Raw genomic sequence first — 18,888 nt, 5'->3', positions numbered from 1 at the left:
CTTGGAATTCCTAAATGGCAATGCTTTTGATTTGATTATTATCTTGGCGAGTGGTCAAAACAGACATGATGAGAGTGTGAGCCTTTCACAATGGATGCCTCAGACAGATGTGCCACATCTTCTGGCCAAACAAAATCTCCAACCTTCAACTGTACAAGGAAACAGGCAGCCAGAGCATCACCAAAGAAATCACACACAGACGTTTGAGATGGCTAGGCCATGTGCTAATAATGGAGCAGGGCCGGATCATGAGAGTCAGCTAAGATGGGAACCAATAGGCAAGAGAAAACCTGGATGGCCCAAAACCACCTTGCTCAGAACCTGTCATGGGGAGAGGCTCAACATGCTGCCAAGGATCAAATGGAATGGAAGGAGCTCAATGAAGCCATATGTCCCATAGGGGATGAAGAGGAGTAAGTGGTGGTGTGTGGTTCATTTATGTAAGTAAAACTAACTTCAAGGTCAGGGAAAGGTCACTGTCACCGTTGAGTGATAATAAAGGACCAAAACAAACAGACAGGATGTAGATGTAAAGGTGATGTAGATCTTCTGATGTCGAAGGCGTAAATTACATCACCACAAACCTTTGTTGCTTTATATGAACATCAAACTGCCACCTGCTCACACTTTAACTCATTATGGAGACAAAAATGTTTATACTCTTGCTTATTTGTGTAATTCCACACATGGTGATTTTATCATTCTGCTTCTTGAGGAGGTTGAGACAGATAATTGAATCTGTCAGTGTGGGAACTGAGCATGTGCTGAGAGTAAATCTGTGAGATTATTTATTCAATCAGACAGTAAACACACACAACACACATTCTTCTGTAATATTAAAGAGCGGCTCTTTATCGGCAGCGACCATGGGAACTATGCTACTCCCTACCAGAGCAGATATTAAACATGAACAGGGAGATCATGGGAAAATACTGTGTACATTAAAGAACACTGTGTGTATTTCTCTTGTACCGCTAGGTCAAAGGTCAAAGGTCAAAGGTCAATTGAGGAACAGCAGCTGGAGAGCTGTAGGGTACAGCATCAGTGTATGGCTCCAACTTCATTTATTCTCTCTTATTTACTGCCTGATCTCATCTCATGATATATAATGTGCAGTATATTATAGTTAAATAAGTTCGTATCTGCTGCAGCCTGAAATACTGTCATTTAATGTTCAGTGAAGATGTAAACAATGTTTTCGGTCCCACAGCTCTTCAGTCATCTTAACCACAGTTTCAGTACCACAGTATGACATTTGTGTGTGTATGTGTTGACACACTGTAAAGGTGTTAGTGCTCTGATTCAGAAAAACACAAGGGAGATGCCAACAGTGGGTCAACTCAAGATCTAGAGAAGGGAAGTGGTCAGTGTTGGGCTGTAGTTTTATGGCGGAACAGCCTGGTGTTTTTAATGATACTTATTTGCATGATGACGGTATTAAGCTGATAACCTCTGAGTCAGATCTCTGTAGGAATCCTCCCTCTGATGTGATGGAAAAAAGGACTGTACTAACAACATATTTACGTTCTTCTTGTGTGTCCGATCTTGTTAATCACAATCCAGTCAGGCCTACGAACAAAACTCTCAAACCAGTTACCTTTACAAATGAATCAAACTAAAGTAGATGTTTCACAAATGTGACTTGAAATAACTTCCTTCCTCTCTGTTTATAATGTTTTGACCGTGACAGAAAAAAAGGGGAGAAATAGGAAGTGCACTTGTCAACCTGAGTCCAGTTTATCGCAATTCATTGCAAAATTACAAAAAAAGGTTTGCAAATTGCATCAGAATTGGTCAAAAAAACCTCACAATTCTGTAATGTTTGCCACAATAATTACAAAGAAAAAAAATGTTAAGATTAATGGCTTCATTTATTGTGTACTGTGCTTTGTTGGCTTTTCATAGTCACCTGTGAAAGTATACTGCTGGAACTACGTAAAGAAAAAGTAATGTAAACATGCATTATACATTTTTAAAAATGTAGTGAAATATGGAAGAAAGTTGGGAGAGACCAAGCAAAACAGAGAGAGATTATTTTGCCCTGATTCAGGCCTCTCAGGTAGCACCTCCACCCAGGCTGTGTGCCGCCCCCAACTAACTCTACAAACAAAATGTTTCACATCATACATGGTGAAAGGTTCCAGTCATGGCTAACCCCAGCAAAACAGCCTCAGCATAGCCTCAGCGCAGGGGATCAAATTTACTTTGTAGTTTGTGCTTTCTATGATCGTACTCCTCCAAAAATATCTAGTATCTTTTTAGTATATTTTTCTCCTTTGACCAATATGGGTTTCTTGTCTTCTTTTCCTCTGCTATTTTTACACTATCTAACTACAAGACAACTTTGTGAGATGGTAACAGGCATCACACATGTTAGTCTAAGCAAGCAAACAATCCCCATGGAAATCTGTACCTCTGTAAAATCTCTTTCAAAACAGTAAATGAGTTTTTCCTTAATAAAGGAAACCTTTTAAGGGATTCTCTGCAACTGTGTGACTCCCTCAGCTGAGGAGAAATTAAGCCTTAAGGTTCATACTTAAAGGTGTTTTTTGCAACTGGTTCCCGATCTCATGTTGAAACTCACCTGGCTGAGTGGTGCATGGGCTCTGACTGGGCATCAGCGGCTCCTCCATCTGGACGGAAAAGACTTCCATCAGCTCATTTCTGGAGGAGGCCTGTAGAAAGAGAAACAGAGAGACACTGCAGTGTGTATTTAATAACAGTAAAATACATTTGAATTGATCACTCACCTATATTTCAACCAGTCAGGCTGGCTGACTGTTTTTTAAGCTGTAGATTAGTGAGAGTGTTCTCACTGTTAAGAGCCACATTTATAGCTGACTACTGTTAATGGACATGAATGACAAAAAATGTAACTAAAATAGAAATGCTGCGTCGACTACTCTGGTTTATTCACAGTGTTGGTGATCTTAGAAGGTGAGCAGCTGGATAACTAACTCAGGTTACTTGCCATAAACCTTTATATCAGTGATAATAAACTGGGCCGGTGAGCCAGATTCAGCCCATGATGGGGTGCTGGGTAGCCTGCCAACCACTGTCTAAATCACAATGAAAAATAAACTGATTTACACTTTTGTACTCTGAATGTAAATAAGGTGCCAGAGTGCATAAAAAGCATCAGAATAAAGCGAGCTTGTTGATCACAAAATTGAAAAAAAAAATAAGTGAAAGGGGAGGATCTCTTGGACCCTCCGCAAGAGCTGTAGGCTAAGTCTTGAATGTCCTCAAATCCAACAAACTCCCTTGTATACACCTGACCTGTGTGGGGCTGCTGCAACTGGGTTTGCCTTGTTTAATCATTGTATTTGATAAATATTATCATTGTTTGTTAAACTGGCTCCCGGCCTCCTGTCGTTTTGCAGAAGTGGCCCTTGGGAAGAAGAAGTTCAGTATCTCTGCTCTACACTATGTGTTAACCCTGCTCTCTTATCTCTACAGAATAATGTTTTCTTTTTTGTTTGTTTTTTGTCAGGGTCAAATTCAGACATCTTTATTTGAGTCAAAAACACTGACACGGAATTGTCAGCTGATTATTGTTTCTGTTGGTGGTAATATGTGTGATTTTGTGTTTTGTTGATTTGACCTGGTTTGATGGTCCTGATGACGAATCCGGACGTGGACTGAACACTTCCTCAAAAGCTGGTCCCTGAAAATAACAGCACATTCAGTACACTCAAAAGAGATGTTCAGTGATGAACCTCATCAAAAGATTTGGGGGCAGTTAAACATCTTTTTATTCTTTGATTTACCTCAGCTGGAGGGGCTGAGATGTCATTTAGAGGCAGTAAAGAGCTGGTCTGGAAAAAACAAATAGAATTAAATGCAGTCTAATTCAGAACCCATGCACTAAAAAAAGCCCCACTGATAAACACACATTTTCTATGACTTGTGTCAGTGCCTCTGCAGGTTCTTGCGGCATCTCCTCATCCACAATCTGACAAACCTCCCCAATGTCAGCCAGGACCGGATCTGCCTGATGAACACGGACAAAACATCACACTGGGCACCAAACACATTCACAGCAGGGTGACAAACAACATTTACAGCACAAAAACGACATGTAGCACTCTGTGTTGTCACCAGGTTGGCCATCTTGATGTAGAAGAGGCAGTAGGTGTCTTGGTGTTGGTAGACGTAGGCCAGAGCTCTGGGGTCAGACTCATCTTTCCTCAAGGAGCTGATCTTGCTCCTGTCATGGTCTTGAAGCACAGCCTAAAACACAGATTATAAAGAGGATTTAGACTTTTTAGTTATGTTGACCACCTGACCAATACTCAGCAATAAATACAAACTGATGGAGGAACAGAAAACTACAATTACTGCAAGAAAAAGGGGAAATTAAGATATCATAACCATAAAATGTAGCCAGATTTGAGTTATTTTGTCATTATTCTGATCTCAAACAGTTTCTGTTACTCTGCATTTTGTAAGGGAACATTTGGCTTTGGAGTTTTCTAGATCTTAGTTTGCAGTTTAGTTTGTTGAATGTGGCAGAAATATACAAAACTGTTCAGTTATTAGACTCTTGAAACTTGAAAGCACTGCAGTATTGGGGGACCAGTTTTATGTCTCTGGTCCTGATGTCAGTTGTATAAATATTCTGCTTTTCCTCTCAAAGGAATCCTGAGAACTGATCTGGCATTAGTTGAGTATTTTTGTCCACTGGAAAACCACGATGGTTGTTGTGGTTGCATAAACTTTTCAAGATCAACCATCAGCCTGAGGGGGGCGCTTCAGCAACAGGACAACACAATGAGAAGAAAGAGAGCAATGGGAGGGTGAGTGTGATTCACCCCGGTCCTTTCGTCCAGGATTCTCAGGCCGCTGGAGGAAACTTTCAGCCAAACTCTCTGCTTGTGTTTCCCCTGTTTCCTTGCCGCTTCCTGAAAGCCCTAACACACACAAAGACAAAAGAAAAAAAATAGATTTGAGTGGTTTAAAGCAGGAGCACAGTCAGAGGAGTTCATAGCGTCGTAGCAGACACATCCAAAAGTGAAACTAATGTTTAGACTGGTGATGATTTATATTGAGATTTTTTTTTCTGTAACTGACTGAACACTTAAGTCCCCTCTTGATTGTCTCATTATATCTGAACTTGTAATTTTGATGCTGAAGTGTTTCATAACCTTTAGTTGTCAGTGTCCTCTTTCGATACATCACCAGGGGGGCACCAAAACTTCTGACTAAGGCTTAGTTTGATGACAGTGACTATGTTTACATGCACACTAATATTCCACAATTATTCTGACAATGACAATATTCTAAATTTGATACGGGTTATGTAAACAGCATTTTTTGTTTGGATATTTAGAATGACATAGGCCCTTTTCCAAGTGAATCATCTTAAGATTAAAGCGGGATTTATACTTGTGCCTCAGACCCTCGTCTACACACATGACCTACGCATTGTGAGCATTTTTACTTGTGTGGTGGTGTGTCTGTGTCACTCTGCAGTTACACCTCCAAAACACTAGTTGGCAGTAGGGTCTCTGTGAAGTGCTGTAAAGTTTAGTTGATTCAAAACACACATTAAACATGGTTTAATAGAGTGTGCCAGTAAACCCGGAACTCCGTTAGCGCTTTTAGCACTTCCGATTCTCTCGTCTAAAAGTCAATACGTTTTTTTGAATGGGATTTTGGTAAAATGCCTCAAATAAGGTCTGTGGTTAACAAAAGCTTAAGCGAGTTTCAGATTTTGTTCTACGACATAAAACACATCAGTAAATACTCTACTTGTGAATTTTGAAGCTTTTATGTGTCGTAAAAAAGGCGGTTGCTAACAAGTTGCTCAATACGACTACAAACCCTGTCGTGGACAGAAAACGTCATCATCCTCAAACAGGCGAGAGTGCTGGCAGTCCGCCATTACAGCTTCTTATTTAGCTTAAACAGTCCGATTTCCCCATTAAACAATGTTTTTAAAATAAAGCGGCCGAAATCAGTTGAAAGCTTAGTGGCGGTGACGTCAAGAGTCATGCGACCGTGGAGTAGTCATGTAGTCCATTAAAGCCTAACGTTAGCTTTTTACTTCTGGCGATCGCATTTAAGCTTCAAATGTGGTATGAAAGGTGTTCATATGTGAAGATTATCTCGCTGAACAAAACCTGTAAGTATCATAAACTTGTGTTAGCCACAGAGCTTATTTTCTGACATAATCCAAAACGCAATACAAAAATCACATTCACTTTCTCTTCCGGGAACCAGCGTGATGCTAAACTTCCGGGTTTTGACGTCAGCCCTGGCACACTCTATAGAGACAATTTCAAACATAAGTACAAAAATCGGCTTCACTATGACTCGCAGCATTCACAGACAAACATGTGTCTTTATCTGGACACATTTTCCCCACAAATACAACATGCTAATCAAGAGTTCAAAAACTTCCAGCGCACACTAGAATATGCGAATCTGATGACGCAACAAGCGAAACGCGTTGTTCGCTCCTTTTGTTGTTAAACATTTTTGAATAAACTTTGTGTCAATCCTGATATTCTAGTGTGCGCTGGAAGTTTTTGAACTCTTGACTGTGATTTATCCTGCACCAGCTGGCACCTAGAAGAAGCACTGCGCCGCTGTGCACAAGGATTTACTATTTTTTTGTACAACATGCTAATGTTTTTAGCACAAGCCTATAGCATTTTACATTGTATAAATTAGCCTAGCGAGTAGCGAACTTCTCTCTACTCGTGAGGCCAGAGACAACAGCAACATTTAAAAAAGGTAATATTACAAATTTGGGCTCCGTTACAACTCACAAGGTTCACTGACAAAACAACTATCTTATACTAAACACATTTTTCAAACAAACATAACATGCCAACATTGTTAGCACAAGCCTATGGTATTTTACATTGTATAAATTAACCTAGCAAATAGCGGATATTTCCTCTGCTCATATGAAGCCAGGATAAATCCCAAAGTATAAATTCCCAAAGGATAAATCTCACTAAAGACATAAAACACAATTTTGTGGAGGCTTTATTGTCTACGCAATTTATTGATTCTTGTCTGTGAAAAAAAAAAGAAGCTTTGTTTCCACCGAAGGAAATGGTTTCAGCTTACAAAAATAGACAGGAGGTCTTTGTCGTGGCAAAGCGTAGTTACATTTCTGGGGAGGTGCATGTCAGGCTACAGTGTAAGGTATGGCATAAGCTCTACATTGATGCAGAGCCTGCGCCATAGGTACAGCGTCGATTCAGCACAGCAGTATTAATCCCGCGTTAGACGTAAGATATTCCAGTACTATCTGGGTTTTAGGAGCGTTCTTTGGACATGTCTTCAGCCTCTGTGGACCACATCTGTTGATTTGAGGAACTCAGTTTAAATGCTGTAGTTTATACTCCCAGAAAAGTACCTGATACTGAGGTAAATTTTTTTTGTACTGGTGTGCCTATGAAATGACTGTATTTCACTGTCTTACATTCAATCACAGTAGACTTCATGGGGCTTTTTTGACATGGATCTACCAAAAAAGTAGCCTGGGAACCAGACGACTCTGAAAGCTTGTGTTTTATTTGCTCTGGCAGATGTGTCTGGTCCTCCTCTGCTTTGGAGAGATTTACAGCAACTTGAGACGTGACCTGTCAGTCACAACTGTTTGTCTAATGTGAGGCAGGTTTGAGATGATGACCATAAAGAGGAGAGTCGCTGAGGCATTTTCAAAGATCAACAAGTCGATCAAAAGCAGTTTTGGCCTTTCCTGCTGTTTCAAATAGAAAACGCCTTGACCTTAAAATGGCGAAACCTGCAACACTTGTACATGGACTTGAACTTGTGTTGTGCCTTTCTAGTCTTCCAACCAAGTCGCATTCAACTATTCATGCTCACATTCACACACTGGTGGCCAAGGCTATTATACAAGGTGCCACCTGCCACTGCTACTACACACTGATGGAACAGCCATCGGAAGCAACTGGGGTTCAGTATCTTACCCAAGAACACTTTAACATGCAGACTGGAGGAGCTGGGGATTGAATAGCCAATCGTCCCACTTTACCTCCTGAGCCATAGCCGCTCCTTGTTTGCCTAGATCAGGGGAAGGCAACCTGTAACTCTGGAGCCACATGTGGCTCATTAGCCCCTCTCCAGTGGTTCTCTGTGGCTTTGACAAAAAATTTCACTAAAATGTGCGTCATATGTCTACGGCCTGGTGAACTTTTCCTCAAAATTTTGCCAAACCAAGAGCAGTGCCTAGTCTTGAGTCTAGCTCGTAGCTAGGCTAGCAATGTATTCCAAATCCATAAAAGTCTCAGAGGGAAATGTAGAATTTAACAGTGCTTGGACAGATTTGTTTGCTTTCACTGCCAATGCTGCAATGTTTTAGTACCAAATAATCATAAATAGCCCGCTGCAGAGGAGCCATCTTGAGCTAAAACATATTTGTGAATGCTCATTTAGAACTATTTTTATGTCGATAGTTTAGTTATAGTCTAGTTTGGTTTAGACTTACTGAGTAGGGATGCACAATAAAATTGGTACGTCAACGGTATTGGCCAATATAGGCTTTAAAATGAAATATGAGAATCGGCCAACAATCAATCAATCAATCAATCAATCAATCAATCAATCAATCAATCAGTTTTATTTATAAAGCCCAATATCACAAATCACAGTTTGCCTCACAGGGCTTTACAGCATACGACATCCCTCTGTCCTTATGACCCTCGCAATGGATAAGGAAAAACTCCCCAAAAAAAACCTTTAAAGGGGGAAAAAAACGGTAGAAACCTCAGGAAGAGCAACTGAGGAGGGATCCCTCTTCCAGGACGGACAGATGTGCAATAGATGTCGTACAGAACAGATCAGCATAATAAATTAACAGTAATCCATATGACACAATGAGACAGAGAGAGAGAGAGAGAGACAGAGACAAAGACAGAGAGAGATGCAGGACAGACAGTAATGACAGTAGCTTACAACAACATTAATGAAAGTAATAATATTAGAATTATAGTTCTGGCTACTGTGGTACAATATGTTGAAAGTATATATTAATATCTGATAGTAAAACATACTGATAATATCAGTATGTCATCTGTATTGGCAGATATTGGCTAACTAAGACTAACTAACTAACTAATTGAACAGAGTCGGCCACGTTTTTCTTGTTTTGTACAATGATGCAGTTTGTTTACAGTTTTTTTTTAGAGACAGACAACCATTCACACTCACACCCACGGACAATTAGTGTCACCAATTAACCAGCATGTCTTGTGGGAGGAAGCTGGATAATCTGGAGAAAACCCACGCTGACACAGGGAGAACATGCAAACTCCCACCCTGGAGTTCGAACCCCCACCCTGGATTTGAAGCAGGAACCCTCTTGCTGTGAGGCGACAATGCTAACCACTCAACCACCGTGCCACAACATCACATCTCTCTAAGTCATTACGGTAGATCCTCAGTCCGGTCACAAATGCTCGACTGGAGCAAGATCTAGACTCTGGACTGGTCAACTCCATCCTACATCCTATGAAGACCTATTCTCACTTTCATATGAAAGGCTACTTTTCTGCTGATCAGCATCTAAAAAGCCACATCAAATCTGCTTTCACTGACTTTGGGTTGAACTACTTTTTATAGACACTGTCTTTGGATATATATGTTGATATAAACATATGGACTGATTGTTTAATGCAGCCTTCATTAGTTAAGTGTCTGGAATTTTTTAATTCCACTGGTATGAAATAGAACATCATCTATTTCCATAATGATCTCATTCAGTATAGGCAACTTTAATCTCACTGGTCATATGTTATCAGTGATATGTTTACCTTTAATTATCTGTCCTGATAAAATGACTGAGGTTGTGGAGGACGAGAGGATCATGTCACTGACTTTTAACCAGCTCTGATTAAAAGGAGACGGACGGTACATTTGTTTTGGCCATGAAGAGACAGACGGACTACCTTTAGCTTCATCATAGAGTCCCAGCACATCTTCTCCCCATGGGCATCGGGTACTGGGTCCACGCCTATCAGCTTGGCTTTGTAGCGAACCCCATCTCCATGGAAACGGGATGTGGTGTCACTGGGTGTCCTGGTTCCTCCTGGGAAACACAAAGAGGAGTGATAAAGGGGTCAAACTGTGGGGATTAATCTGCCTAAGAGGAGGGATATGCTTGTCTGTGTATATTTGTGTTAGTTGTGTCTCAGTTATGTTTGTGTGTCATGATCTGACTTAAGTACATGTATATTTATGTTTTTAATATGTTTACACTTCTGTCTTTTACTGTAATGCCACTGTGTTAGCACAGAGAGTAGTACATGTGTTCTCTGTGTCAATAATGTTTGTGTGAGCAAATGGATAATCAGCACAAGTACAGTACAGGCCAAAAGTTTGGACACACCTTCTCTAAAGTAATGATGGCCACTCGTTTTTCTTTAGTTAGCTGATTGGTTCTTGCCATAATATGAATTTTAACAGTTGTCCAATAGGGCTGTCGGCTGTGTATTAACCTGACTTCTGCACAACACAACTGATGGTCCCAACCCCATTGATAAAGCAAGAAATTCCACTAATTAACCCTGATAAGGCACACCTGTGAAGTGGAAACCATTTCAGGTGACTACCTCTTGAAGCTCATGGAGAGAATGCCAAGAGTGTGCAAAGCAGTAATCAGAGCAAAGGGTGGCTATTTTGAAGAAACTAGAATATAAAACATGTTTTCAGTTATTTCACCTTTTTTTGTTAAGTACATAACTCCACATGTGTTCATTCATAGTTTTGATGCCTTCAGTGAGAATCTACAATGTAAATAGTCATGAAAATAAAGAAAATGCATTGAATGAGAAGGTGTGTCCAAACTTTTGGCCTGTACTGTATATCAGTGTTTGTGTTTTCTGTGTGTGTAGGCAAATTGCTGAGCGAGCGTTTGACTGATCCTTTGGTCAATGTTTCATCTCATTTCCTGGAATGAAAACTGTAATTCAGCGATTATGGAAATGTCAGTATGCGCTGCTGTAACAAAGGTCGGCTCTTAAACAGCTTCATTCACGTGGTGTAAGAGTTTACTGACTTTTAGTCACCATTTAGTTTAATGTTCAGCACAAATACACATCTGCGTTTCACAGTCCAACAAAAAGACAAGTCAGTGACCTGAGCTAGTGATCATCAAAAGCTAAATCACTTTTAAAATGAACCCCTAAGAACCTCATTTTTGGAGCACAGGCTGCTGGTGTGATGACAGATAATTTGTATTTTCACTCAGGCATTGATTTTCCAGTTATGCCCACTTGTCACTGCTGTGTTGAATGTGGATTTTTTTTGTGAGTGGGTTATAAATATTCTGCTGACGACGGTGAACTTTAGTAGGGTATATCCCTCTGTGACAGACAACTGGCGAACGTATCTCTGTCCCGTTACATGGAGGAGCGTTAGAGAGGACTGAAGGTCTTGTAAAAATATTTTGCAATAAAAGCCTGAAGGATACATGATATAGAACAGATGATGGCTGCAGGATCGCGTAACACTGATATCTCACTGCATGTTTTACTCTTGCACTCACTGATGTTCACACCATAAATAAAGTGATTTCTGCCTCCCAAAAACTTCAACACTCTTATCAAATCCAGATGGACTTTGTCTTCGGTGAAAGAAATCATAAGTCATGCAACTTTTGTTTTATAATGTGAATTTGCGGCGTCTGGGATACGTTCTTACCAGACTGAAATTTTTATGTATTTTCTGCTGTTATGGGTAAAGTTTTCCCGTTTTTTGTTTTTATTATTCTTTGGTCTCCTGCTTACTGAAAGTTGGTGGGTCTTTGGCAACGACATGATAAACAACATTAATAAGTTTATTATTGTTTCTTTTTAGAAAAACCAAGAAACAAGAAACATGGAGCATATTCGCTCTGAACCCACAACATCCAAACCCGCCCCTCCCCAAGACTATTACATTTCCATAGACAATAAATCACATGTCTTGAAGCATAGACATTATTAAAATAGTCCAGAAATGGTTGCCACACTTTATGGAATTCAGTGACGGACCTTGAGTGGTATGTCTGAGCTTTTCCAACTCCAAGTGAGCCATGACATCATTGACCCAGCGTTAAAACAGAGGGGACGGGTTAGACTTCCAGCTGTAAAGAATGAGACGTCTTGCTAACAATGATGAAAAGGCCAAAGCATGGGTCTGGGCTCGGGAGAGACCCAGATCTCTTTGGGCCACACCAAATATTGCCAACTGTGGCTCTGGGTCTATGGTTTTATTACACATGCACAAAAATGTCTCAGAAATCTTGCCCTAAAATTGTCCCATCATTGGGCATGGTCAAAATGAGTGGAAAAGATCTGACAGGTTGGATCAAATTCAGGAAACAGCTGGGCAAGTCTGTTCCTTGACAGGTGAAGTCTCAGAGGTATTTTAAGTCGAGGACTTTATTACTCTATCGCACACAATGTCTGATATGATGGATTTTATAAATACACCAAAGTGCTGCAAATAAACCAAACCAAACTAAACCAAAGCAAGTCAGCAGTGTTCCACAGTGCCGCTGAAAGTCTTTTGATCAAGTCTCTTAAAAGCTCCCATGTGACACATCTCTTGATTTGTCTCTCTCTGCTTCTCATCAAATTCTGAATCCAGTTCAAGATGCTTGTGGTCACTTTTAAAGCTCTGCATGTTCAGGCTTTCATACGTTAGTGAACTAACAAAAACTCTAAATCACTGGTCGAGCTGAGAGTGGATGTATTTGCTGTTGGCCATTGTTGGGTTTTCTGCTCTTTATTTGCAGTCTGTTACATTTCTTCTACTGTACACTACTGTGTGACGTCAGGTCCAGAAAGTCGGTGTAGGCTACACGACAAACAAATGACTTTCTACTCTAAACACCAAAGAGCAACTGAGGTATGTCTAGAACACAGCTTCTGATTTCAGAGGCATCGCCAGCTTTTACAATCCTCGCACCGGTATTTCATCATAACAGTGTGACTGAGCAGGTTTACTGCTGGTTTTATAGGAACAGAATTGGAATATAGTCTCTCAGAGCGATCATATTCTCCTAAAATCATCATTGCTCACAGTGGCTGGTGGTTAATGTGTCTGAGAAGTGTGTAAAGTGGATTGTGTAAGATTTAAATTCCTGAAGCGTACAGAGACGAGAACAAACAGCTTTGACGACAAAGCAGCTGTTCGAAAATGAAGAAACCTGAGGAGATTCACAAGCTGTAATTCACACCACATCAACGTTTATCTGGTTTGACATGAAGCTGGAGACGTGTGAAAGGATTTCCAGTAAGATACCAATGTTAGAACTCAACAAATGACATCAACAGTGTGCTCCTCAAACAGCTGGAACAGCTGGACACCCTCCAGCGGTGCATGAAGGAGGAACAAGGAAGAACAAAACAAACATCTGAAAACGCTCCCGTTTCCCATCAGATATTAACAAACTCAGTCATCAGACCAGAGGACACGCTGTGCTGTACTGTACTGTACTGTATACTGGACTGTACTGTACTGGACAGTACAGTAGTTCTAACAGTGTACTGTTTAATTTCAAAGTTATATATCCAATAGCCCCATGTTAGTGATTTCTTCACACAAAGTTGTATCACCAAACTAAAACAAAAAGAATTCCCTTTTACAGATTAATGTGAATTAAAGGGGTACTCCAGTCATTAAGTACTAAACTTTCATAAAGCTGGGGGAACTCATAATAGACACATTTTCTCAAAAGAAGGGTCAAAATCAAAGCAAAATCAGTGCTGATTTATCTTTATTTTTGCCTCTGCTTACCTTCACCAAGGAGGTTATGTGTTCGGTTCAGTTTGTTTGTTTGTTTGTCAAAAGGATTAGGAAAAACCAGTGGCCCAATAGTCATGAAACTTGTTGAAAGGGTGTAGCATGGGCCAATCCGAATCCCAGGGCTGATACACAACTTACTTTTCACTTTTGTTAACAATGTGAGAAGGTAGAGGTCTGAGCCAGTGGCGGCCCTAGCACATTTGGTGCCCTAGGCAAGCTTAAAGCTTCAGTGTGTAAAAATGATGAGTAACAGTGACATCAGCGGTCAAATTCTAGATTGCAGGGCTCACTCGCGCTCACTCGCTCACCCCTCCCGTCGGGTAAGTGACAGTGGCCTCGTAGGACAAAAAGCCTTGCGCAGACAGAGATGGCATCATCCACGAGTTTTTCAAGTTTTTCAGGAGTAGGCCTATCTAGCGATGATGTGAATATTTATTTAGGAATCTAAACCATGTTACGATATTGTAGCGACCCTGCAGTAAATGTTCTGTTATAATGTCAATGTTCTGTGAGTTAATGGCATGTTTGGGATTGAATGAGTATAGGTAGGGGGGCGGGGTGCGAGTGTGACGGGGATGAGAGCTGTGTGAGTGCGTGTGCTGGTGTGTGTATGAGCGAGCTGGAGGAGAGAGCAGGAGTGCACAGTTGGAGTTACAGCTAAGTTCTTGTTTGTTGGTTGTTTTGGCGTAGTTACAGCCAACAGTAACCTGTACTGTTGAGTAATAAACGGTGGTTTGCCGAATAACTGCGTCATCCTTTCCACACGTCCTGGCAGACGCTACAATGTGTTATAGCTTACCAGTGAGATATAGGTTATCTGTGTTATGTTAAGAGTGTTTTATCTCTAATTGTTTTGGTAACACGAGCAAACATTAGCACAGTAATGCTAAAATAACACGTTTATGTGATAGTCACGGCACAGTGCAGCAAATATAGGTTGGTACGATTATAATATATGCGTCTCCAGAGTGTTCTTCCACAGGAGTTTTTATCATCTGGAATAAGCAACGCCTATATTCACTCACGTTTTGTCCCGTCCTCGCTTATCTGATCTTTTTCTTTCATTTGGTGGCGTGGTTTCCCTCTTACAGGGCAAAACATGTGTGTGGTCCTCCATTTAAGGTGCGACAGAATCATAAAAGTAAAAAGCAGGTTCACGCAGAAGCGCCCCGGATTGAGCTTCACCTTCTCTGTCTCCAGTGACGGCAAGTTCTAGGTAAATGCGAAAGGCGAAGCGCGTATATCTCTTTCGGCCACTGTATTCAAATATGGCAATGTAAGAAGGCAGCCTGCAGCAGACCGCGCCCTGCCTGTGTATATATAGAGAAATCATTCTAAGCCTACGAGAAAGCTTCCATTTGTATGTGAATTGCATTACACTTTAGTAAATATATATTTATGAAAGCAATAGTTGATATTTGCTAATAAACAACCACGTAAATTACACATTGTAACTTTAATTTTTACTGAATAGAGCTTGAACACCTCACACTGTAAATACATGCAACCTCCAGGCTGTTCATTGCGGCCACTGGCTGCTTAGAGGTAACGATAACAAGCTCTCCTCCTGCTGATTTCAACACAAACTCTTTTTTTTCATTTTCTGTCTTTCCACATACCCTCCTCCCAGTGGTGTAGTGGTCGCTATGTGGGCACCAGAGAACTTTTGTTGTTTTGATATTATAACGATACAGTGTGTTTCTGGGTTTATGTGACGCTGGATAACTAACCCAGAAAAAAAGTCTCTCTATTATTTAGTAGGCTGTGTTGTTGTTATGTTGTTGTGGCCTTATGTAATATTTCAAATAGGGATGCACCGATCCAATATCTGGATCGAATATTGGCCCCAATATCATCAAAATAGTTGGATCGGGTATCGGACAATGCAACCTATACCTGAGGCGATCCTTTCCCTATAAAGCTATTGTGACGCGAGCTACGTCATATGTCATGGAGTGAAGGAGAGAATCTGCTGTGTGGAGGTATTTCAGCTGCTGTTGCACAATTGTTTATTTTTGTTAAAAATAAATAGTTCATTGTTGCATTAATCTGTTTCATCTTGTTTCATTTTATCTTAGGAAAGAACTGTGTAGTCATCAATGCCTGATGCCTCTAGTCTTTTCTGTTCTACATGTAAAGGTATATAGCTTTTTAGGTCAACCATGGTATCGGATCGGTATCAGGTATCTGCTGATACTCAAAGCCACAGCATTGGGATCGGTATCGAAACTGAAAAAGCTGGATCAGTGCATCTCCAATTTCAAAATAATAGTAGTTATAGTATTAGTAAAAAATTGTAAAACATAAACATTTAGGGTTTTTTGTTTTTTTTCCCCATTTGTGGTGCCCCCTATGGATGACGCCACCTGTAGCATTAGCCCATATTGCCTTGACTGTTTATATATATATATATATATATATATATATATATATATATATATATATATTTTTAATTTAAAGTTTTTTCAGTTTATAGAGACAAAACATAACAGATACAAAAACAGACAAGCGACAAGCAAGCAGACAAGACAGAATCACACACAGAATAAACAGGGGGGGAGGGGGGACGGTACATGATACTCCGAGGCAATGTCAGGGTAGAGAGTCACACAAACTCAACAAGTGATGAATGTAGAATAAATAAGATGAACAACAAGGTGTAAGTTCATATGTCTAGAAGGACAAAAAATAAATGAATAGCCTACATTTGCATGCTTTCATTTCCTCAAGAGGGAACATAATTCATATATGAAATAAAGCATAGACTGAGTGAGCGGAAGTTCGCTGCATAGATCAGCCTCTCATTGGGCGGAACGAGCCACCCGCTGAAGTCCCGCCCTACCACCTCTGGTTGTGTAGCAGTTTTCAATGCGTCCTTTACTAACTTTTGCAGTGTTTGATCTTGCGGGGATGTAGCCATTTTTCTGCCATGGTTCGTGTCCTGTGGGTGATATTTTTGTGGGCGTGTTACACCAAAACCTGTTTCCCCCCAGCAATATTTTTGCAAGCGCACCGTTGCTGTGGCACTGCCCAGAACGACTGTGATTGGTTGAAAGAAATACAAGCAGCCAGCCCGTTTTTTTCTCCAATCTTAAAGTGAGAGTCGGCGCAGCCAGACCTTTCTATTCTTGAGAAAGGTCTGGTGAGCGAGACGACACATGACAGCACCCCAAAAGTGAAGTCAACATGTTGCAATTGCCCTCTACTAGCTGGCTGTAGTATAGATCATAAACCCCGCCCCCTTTATAATAGCTGATGGGACATGGGCCAAACTGAAAACTCATCTCAAAGTTCATCTCAAATTCATTTTAAAAAAAATATGATTTCTGTAATTTTAAGTATTTTTTTAAAGTCATTATACTGACATGTGTGGAGTTTGGTCATGGACCTTCTATGTCCAGATATGACGTGAAAGCTTATTGATGTTTGGGGACACCATGTGAAGTTCTGCCTGTTACATGCATTGTCTTCTTTCAAGATACACTTCCGTTTTCACAGTAAATTTAATATTTACGTACAGTCTCTTTAAAAATAAACACACTACATCAGTACAGCAATGCGAACTGATGTCTTTTTTCCTCCAACAACAAACACACATGGTTGGGTTTAGGCAACAAAAACATGTGGTCAGGTTCAGGAAAAAAGAACAGGGTTTGGCTTTAGAATCTTACGGGACGTGAACACCGCTATCCCGGGTGCAGGTTGGTGGTTGTTGAACCCATTCGCCACCCCTCCCACCCTATCTGGACTTTCGCCACCTTCATCTTCATTCTTGTCCCACCGCTTTTCCCCCCGACACCGCCAAGTGATGTTAAACTATAATGGTGACCGGCTTTGTATCATGCTGATGTTAAGGGATAGCTTTCTTTGTCAGTGTCTGACGCCACAAGTCACTGCCCAAGTGCCGGATTTCGACGACTTTGGAGTTAGACTGGGTTGGTCAGACATGTGTATGGGTGGGACAGGCACAAGATGGCAGGGGCTGTGATGATCCACAGTGATGCCAAAATAAGAGTTATGTTGCTCAAGTTGAAGTATTTTAAACTTGCCCCATTCGGCACAAGCATTTCAGTGATCAAATTAATGGGAGTTATTCTGGGTAAAATTTTGCTTCGTTTTCTATCTGAAGACACTGTTTATCTCTAGTGGGAGTTGAGCTCCTAGAATAGTTGATCCAACATTTTGTTTTTGTTTCCTACCTGTGGATTTGGCTCCATTTCGGAAGTAACTCTCACAAACAAACAGTAGGCTATAAATCAAGTGTCTTTACAGTCAGCAGGATTAAATAATCACCTAACAGTTTCTATAATGATATTGTAGTTGTGAAAACCTAATAAATTTCTTCTGGAAAGAGTTGTTACTGAGAGCAAATAGCTGCTCTGTGTCTGCATTGTGTCCTTAGAGATGTTGAAAATATTGATGTTAAATTTATATCTGGGTGAAATAGAAATCTCAGAGAGCAAAGTTGTTCTCTTTTAACAAAGCATAAGGCCACACAAGAAAACACAGAATTAATACATTTTGATTATGGTGTAACTACTGAAATTGAAAGAGTTAAAGTAGCCTGCCAAGCTGTCTGAAATAAAGGTAAGAGACTGTGCATTCAGCAGTTTTTTTTAGGTCATAGCCATAGGATACAGCCAAAAGAAGAACCTCTAAGCTTAATTTTTCTTCTTCTTTCTTCTTCCAAACCTGACAGTTAAGAGCAGCTGAGCACTCGTACCTCTTGTGCTGGAGGACCGCCAGTTCCTGACAGAAGTTTGGCTCGGCTCATGACAACTTGCAGCCATTTGTTCCGTCTCCATCATGACGAGGTCTGTTTGGAAATTCAAGGCTGGAGGGCTTCAGGATGCAGTGAGAGTAATGTAGCTCTCACTTGTTTTCTGCAAGAGAATGGTCCACATCAGTTCAGCAACTTGAGGGAAAGACATCACGGTCGATGCAGAGAAACTTAAAAAATGTCAGACATTTAAAACAAAGTGCAAAGAAAAAAACCCATCTGAATCTGTATTTTTGTTTTCCAGAAAGCAGAAGAGAAACTGTTTGATCCACCTCACCTGCTGGGAGCTTGTCTCTGCTCTGACCCTGCAGCTTGGCTCGACTCAGAGCCGAAAC

General features: G+C 40.6%; 1 protein-coding gene across 1 annotated transcript in view; it reads right to left on the bottom strand.

Annotated features, from left to right (window-relative positions):
* LOC117254471 (uncharacterized) overlaps positions 1-18,888 on the bottom strand; it is a 22,090-nt gene extending 3,202 nt beyond the window's left edge. The window contains exons 1-9 of the mRNA XM_033622797.2: positions 18,831-18,888; positions 18,497-18,656; positions 9,930-10,069; positions 4,815-4,913; positions 4,102-4,233; positions 3,896-3,994; positions 3,771-3,818; positions 3,605-3,667; positions 2,585-2,675 (exon numbers count right to left, since the gene is read on the bottom strand). Coding sequence (XP_033478688.2) covers positions 2,585-2,675; positions 3,605-3,667; positions 3,771-3,818; positions 3,896-3,994; positions 4,102-4,233; positions 4,815-4,913; positions 9,930-10,069; positions 18,497-18,581 — 757 coding nt within the window. The 5' untranslated portion in view covers positions 18,582-18,656; positions 18,831-18,888. The remainder of the gene's footprint in view (positions 1-2,584; positions 2,676-3,604; positions 3,668-3,770; positions 3,819-3,895; positions 3,995-4,101; positions 4,234-4,814; positions 4,914-9,929; positions 10,070-18,496; positions 18,657-18,830) is intronic.

This window comes from Epinephelus lanceolatus, chromosome 6 (genome assembly GCF_041903045.1).
Source record: "Epinephelus lanceolatus isolate andai-2023 chromosome 6, ASM4190304v1, whole genome shotgun sequence".
Classification (NCBI taxonomy): Eukaryota; Metazoa; Chordata; class Actinopteri; order Perciformes; family Serranidae; genus Epinephelus; species Epinephelus lanceolatus.
Note: the sequence above shows the minus strand (reverse complement) of the source record. Positions and strands in the feature narration are given on the sequence as shown.